The 6194-nt window shown below is 35.2% G+C and overlaps 1 protein-coding gene across 2 annotated transcripts in view; it reads left to right on the top strand.

Moving 5' to 3' along the window:
- The window catches only part of LOC107725162 (leukemia inhibitory factor receptor-like), a 16952-nt gene that overhangs the window by 5116 nt on the left and 5642 nt on the right, over positions 1-6194 (top strand). For both annotated transcript variants that reach the window (XM_016534333.1, XM_016534334.1), the window contains 6 exons: positions 350-483; positions 1445-1595; positions 2197-2273; positions 4137-4341; positions 4437-4619; positions 5687-5788. In XM_016534333.1, coding sequence (XP_016389819.1) covers positions 350-483; positions 1445-1595; positions 2197-2273; positions 4137-4341; positions 4437-4619; positions 5687-5788 — 852 coding nt within the window. The remainder of the gene's footprint in view (positions 1-349; positions 484-1444; positions 1596-2196; positions 2274-4136; positions 4342-4436; positions 4620-5686; positions 5789-6194) is intronic.

Here is a 6194-nt window from a genome sequence, read left to right as displayed (position 1 = left end):
CACAGTATGGTGAGGGGCGTAACATTTCCGTCTCACGCTTGAGGTATTCGGCCAATCACAACGCACTGGATAGCTGGCCAATCACAGCACACCTCGCTTTTCAGACCGATGAGCTTTGTAAAAATCGATGCGTTTCAGAAAGGTGGGGCATAGAGGAGAAACAATAATGTACAGTATGTGGAAAATAATGTGTTTTTTTAACCTTAAACCGCATAAACACATTTCATTACACAAAATAATGTTCTTTTTAGCAACATCATATGACCCCTTTAAATAATCGTGTCGTCCACAACATAACGGTGAATAAATAATGACAAAATTATGTAGTTACTAATCAATTTCACCTCAGTTTTTCCAGTCCCTGAGCATCTTGAAGTGACTGCAGGTGTGTTTGATTCATTGGTGATCTTGAAGCTGAATGGGAGTTTCAAAGCACTTCTGCTGATATGCCAGACTGAACTTGAACCAGGAGGAATAATACAGGTAAAGGAGTTCTTCACCAAAAATGGACCAAAATTTTCTGAAAATGTACTCGCAATCAGGCCATCCAAGATGTAGATGTGTTTGTTTCTTCATGGGAACAGATTTGGAGAAATGTAGCATTACATCACTTGGATCCACTTCAGTCAATGGGTGCCGTCGGAATGAGAGTCAAAACAGCTGATAAAAACATCACAATAATCTACACCACTCCAGTCCATCAGTCTTGTGAAGTGAAAAGCTGTGTGTTTGTAATGAGCAAATCCATCAAGATGTTTTAACTTGGCTAAAACACAAGACCTCTATTCGTTAAATTGCTTCCTCCAGTGAAAAGGTCATCTAGTCTGAATAAGAGGAGAAATATGCACAGATCAAGCACAGTTTACATGACAAAACAGTCCAAAACAGTTCTAAACAAATATGTTGGTGGATGTTGATGTGAGAGGACAACAGAAAATTTATCACGGGAGGAAGTGTTATTATATTATTATGGATCATGAACTTGTATTTTAGCCAGAAGCGACAGTTTAAAGTTAAAACGCTTTGATGATGGATTTGTTTCTTACAAACACACAGCTTGTTACGTCACAAGATGTTAATTGATGGACTGGAGTGGTGTGGATTACTTGTGGATTATTGTGATGTTTTTATTTGGACTCTCGTTCTGACGGCACCCATTCAAATGTCTCTACAACTGTTTTGCTAAAGTAACAAACTTATCTACATCTTGAATGGCCTGAGGGTGGGTCAATTTTCAGCAAAACCCTCTTCCTCTAAGCTGTTTTTCCTGTTGCACAACATCTTTTTGTATTTCCAAATAATGTGATGACATCAGAAATACGACAAGAGGGAGTTTCATAAGCTTGATTAACCGTGTGAAAACTTGCCATATCAGATAAACAAAATGAACTTTACAGAAATGCTGAAGCACATCCTGTGTTCAAGTGTTGTTGTTGTCTTACAGGATTTAGATAAGAATGGATCTGACTCTATGCAGTATTATGCATTCAGACTACAGCACCTAAAGCCCAGCACGCTGTACTCCGTTAGGGGGCGCTGTGCAGTACAGGGGAACAACTGGGGCCGATGGACAACACAAAGACTATTCATCACAGGTAAGCAAAGAGTCATGGGAGTTCATATATACTGTATATACAGTATGTATGTGTGTGTGTTTATTTATTTATAAACCACACAGCAACACACAATAAACACTAGAATTTTGCACAGCAAGAAAACGCAAACATACAGTGTCCTTGGAGCACAAAAGCAAGTCATAAGTCGCTGGGGTATATTTGTAGCAATAGCCAACAATACATGGTATGGGTCAAAATTATCGATTTTTATATATATATGCCAAAAATCATTAGGATATTAAGTAAAGATCATGTTCCATGAAGATATTTTGTAAAATTCCTACCGTAAATATATCAAAACTTCATTTTTGATTAGTAATATGCATTGCTAAGGACTTCATTTGGACAACTTTAAAGGCGATTTCTCAATATTTAGATTTTTTTGCACCCTCAGATTCCAGATTTTTAAATAGTTGTATTTCGGCCAAATATTGTTCTATCCTAACAAACCATACATCAATGGGCTTATTTATTCAGCTTTCAGATGATTACAATATATTTCAATTAAAAAAAATTGACGGTTTTGAAAATGGTTTTGTGGTCCAGGGTCACATAGATGTGTTTTTATTTTTTTCTGCAGAGCCTCTAGTGACCATAGATCTGTGGAGACAAATCAGGGACCATCCCAATCGCACCGTCACACTGCTGTGGAAAACAGCAAGTTTATGTTTTTGACATTCATCAAACTTAAAATGTTCGCCATGCATAGTACTGTGTAATTTTTGGAACAGTAGGTACGTTTACATGGACACCTTTTGCTTCCATCGGAATGAATTCATTCTGATTGACGAATCCAAACGTAGTGTTTTCATGAACGCTAAATAAAGTGATCGGGTTGATATGCGCGTTTATTTGTCACAAGCTTCTGATCGGATTTACTCTTTTGACATGCGCACACTGCATGAATATACAGAGTTTCCCGCTGTTGTCGCATAATGTTTTAAAAAGCACACTTGATATTTATCTACTTCGGGTCCTAATTAGGCGACGACCAGCACATGAACTGTTGTGCTGTGCTGCTTACTTTATAAAGCAGTAAAAGTGCCCCTTCCTTCACCCAAAACCAGTCGTCCGTTGATGAGAGTCTTAAACAAGGACTGGTGGGACGTTGTGCTGCTCCACTTCACAGACGCTGAGTGAAAGGGGAGTTTTATAATGACTGGACACTCATTTATGACACTTTATTCACCATTTATTCTATGTCTATGTCACTGCGCATGCGCAGTACTTTGCAGTTTCGGTTTTCAATCCGATCAAGTGTTTACATGTCCTCTCGCTCGGATTACAGGAGGAATAAACCACCCCTTACAATCCAATCTAAATTTTAGTCGGATCTGGCCAATTCAATCCGATTGACGTGGTTACATGTGACTTTTTTATTCTGATTGTGCTTCTAGTCCTATTACGACCGGGTTAGTAGGGTCCATGTAAACGCAGCTAGTGGTCCAGTTCTTTTTATTGACTTTATTTGGTTTTTATTTGGCTAAGAAACATAATCAATGTGTTCAATGTGTTACTGTGGTGGTTACAAACCTCCGCACTCTAGGGGGCCGTAGTCTTATTATTCAGGTATCAGCTTTGATGTGCATTGAATTAATTGATTACAATTATATTGTTATGAATAATTTAATTATAATGAAATTACGAACTGATTGGATCAACAGATCAAATGGAATGTTTTGCCATGTTTAAACATAAATTGATTAAAAATCAGAGTAAATATTTTTGTGCTACCACAAATGAATCTCTGATTCAGTATTATTTTGGTATTGTTTATCTACTATTATTGTATTTATTAATCATTTGAATTAGTTTTTACTTAAGTTTTAGAAAGTTTGTTATGTGCTTCAGTCATTTTATTTTATTGTTGGGCTTTTTAATATTTCTATTTTCAGTAGCTTTTTCAGTTTGAGTTATTTAGTACTTCAAATTAAAACTTTATTTTGCTTTATAAATTGCTAGGGCAACCAACGTTTTTTTAAGGTTTATAGTTTCATCTAATATTTATGTTTTATTCTAATGTATTTCAACTTTATTTCAATTAGTGAAAACTATTTTAAGTTGTATTTATCAATATCAACACTGCTTTAATTTGAGAAGATCAGCATACAGATTCTGCTGCTGAATCAGCAGAAGTGCTCAATGCTTCTTTCACTCCAAACAGAAAAAAAAAAAAATAGAATATATGCAAAATATATGTTATTAACCACTCGGCTTCAGAAACGATATTTTCAAATTTAAAATATATTTAATGTAAACCTTTAAAATAAAAAATACATTAGAGAATGTACTGAATGGGGCAAGACTTTCTGGGTAAATGTAAAATGCATTTTTTAAATATATTTTGTTGACAATATCAATTTATTTACTTATTTAAAAACATTCTATTATATATGTGTGGTAATTTTTTGTATATTTTGAAATATTTAAAAATATATATGAATGTTTTTATGAGAAAGAGGATAGCAACACAAACATTTGTATAAGCAGTCTGTGTTAACGCGGTTCACTCTTCCTCAGGTCAGCAGTGACTCCGAGTCATATATTAAAGCCTACGAGGTGTGTGTGAGCTACAGAAACACAGAGAGGAGTGTGTGCATGAACGTCACACAGACACAGGTGGAACTAACCAGAGAGATCAATATGAGTGACATCACTGTGAGGGCCGTCATTCAGTCTGGCTTATCTGAACCAGCCCACATCACTATTCCTTCAGCTTATACAGGTGACAAAGCTCATACTCAACATTAAAGTGTGTTCTGTGCACTGTTTATGTTGTTCTGTTTAACATCAGATAACTTAATGTTGTTACTGATGCAGACAGCATGCTGAGCGAGAAGAGGATTATGGGTAATGAAAAGGGATTCCAGTTGACCTGGACAAGGGACTCGGCTGCCACGTGTGGTTACACCATAGAGTGGTGCATGCTGGGTATTGCGCTCCCCTGCAACTTACAGTGGAGAAAAGTCCCAGCTAATCAGACCTGCTTAAACCTGAATGCAGGTAGAAAGCTGTGTTTGTACATGATGCCATATTCTTACAATACAAGCACCATCAAAATAAAATTGTAGCATTAATGTTTCTGGCTATGTGACAGCATTACATATAAAAGCTGTGTAGGCAGCATTTATGCTTTTTCATAATAACACTTTCGCACTGCGTGATGATTAGTGATAGCTTTCAAGCACAAAAAACTACATTGATTGGAATGAAAAATTTTTAGGTTTAACTTATTCATCGGTTTATATTTTATTCTATTTTATTTCAGTTGCATGTGTCTTTTACAGATAAGGCAACCTAAGAATGCATTGCAAGATGCTTACTGAAAGTTTTCAACTTCCGAAACCACATTTATATAAAACCAGACTTATATATACTTTTCCAGTCATTTGTAATTTACTTGAGTATTATACAGTAGATAAGGATTTTAAAAAGTGTTTTTACTCACACTTTTTAGCTGATAAATACTTTATAGAGCTTGGTATAACTACACTGTAGAAAATGACAGTAAAACAGTAAAATAACAGTAAAAATGCTACGGTTAAAACCTGTTAACTGATTAATGATAATTTCCCTTACTATTTCATGTAACATTACAGTAAAATACTGTTAAATTGACAGTTTTTGCAAGTGAAAAAGCATGTCATCTTATAATTGACATATGTTATATTTGTTAACATTATATCAATTAATTAATCTTTTTACTGTAAATTTATGTTCAATCCATGAAACCTACATTGTTGCCACTGTAAAGTTCTGGCAATCACAGCTGCCATTTTTTATACTATCAAATGTGCTTTTTAAAGTGTGTATATAAATATATTATATATTTACATGATTTTTCCAGGTCTAGAAATCACACTTAAATTAAATACACAATTAAATCTAGGCTACCTTGTATATCCAGGTTATTCAAGAGAGTGAGAATCCTGGTTCTTCAAAGAAAAAAAGGTTGTTGCGAAAAATATGAAATATTTTTGTTGCTGTAGCTTATTTTAATGCTTTGTCTTATTTTCCTATAAGTTATCCTAAGACTTGTTCAAAATCAATGTAAAACTACACTTTTACAGGGGATTTTAAAGCAGGAGTTCAATACGCATTTGTTGTCTACGGGTCTAGCGCTGAGGGACACAGACGTCATGAGAAACAGATCGGATACTTAAAAGAACAGAGTAAGAGTGCACACACACTTTACATGCCACATTACAGCAGAGCACAAAACAGGTGTCAATCCACATTTTTTTTAATATAAGTCATCCGCTTCCAGTTATTTTACCTGTTCAAAAACAGTATGCTATGCTGCTTTATACTGCAGACTCTTATTTGTTATCATATTACTTTAAAGGGGTCATATGACGTTGCTAAAAAAGAACATTATTTTGTGTATTTGGTGTAATGAAATGTGTTTATGCGGTTTAAGGTTAAAAAAAAACATTATTTTCCACATACTGTACATTATTGTTTCTCCTCTATGCCCCGCCTTTCTGAAACGCGTCGATTTTTACAAAGCTCATCGGTCTGAAAAGCCGAGGTGTGCTCTGATTGGCCAGCTATCCACTGCGTTGTGATTGGCCGAAT

The sequence above is a fragment of the Sinocyclocheilus rhinocerous genome, unplaced genomic scaffold, assembly GCF_001515625.1.
Source record: "Sinocyclocheilus rhinocerous isolate Xijiao unplaced genomic scaffold, SAMN03320098_v1.1 scaffold1295, whole genome shotgun sequence".
Classification (NCBI taxonomy): domain Eukaryota; kingdom Metazoa; phylum Chordata; class Actinopteri; order Cypriniformes; family Cyprinidae; genus Sinocyclocheilus; species Sinocyclocheilus rhinocerous.
This window is presented reverse-complemented; position numbering and strand designations above follow the sequence as displayed.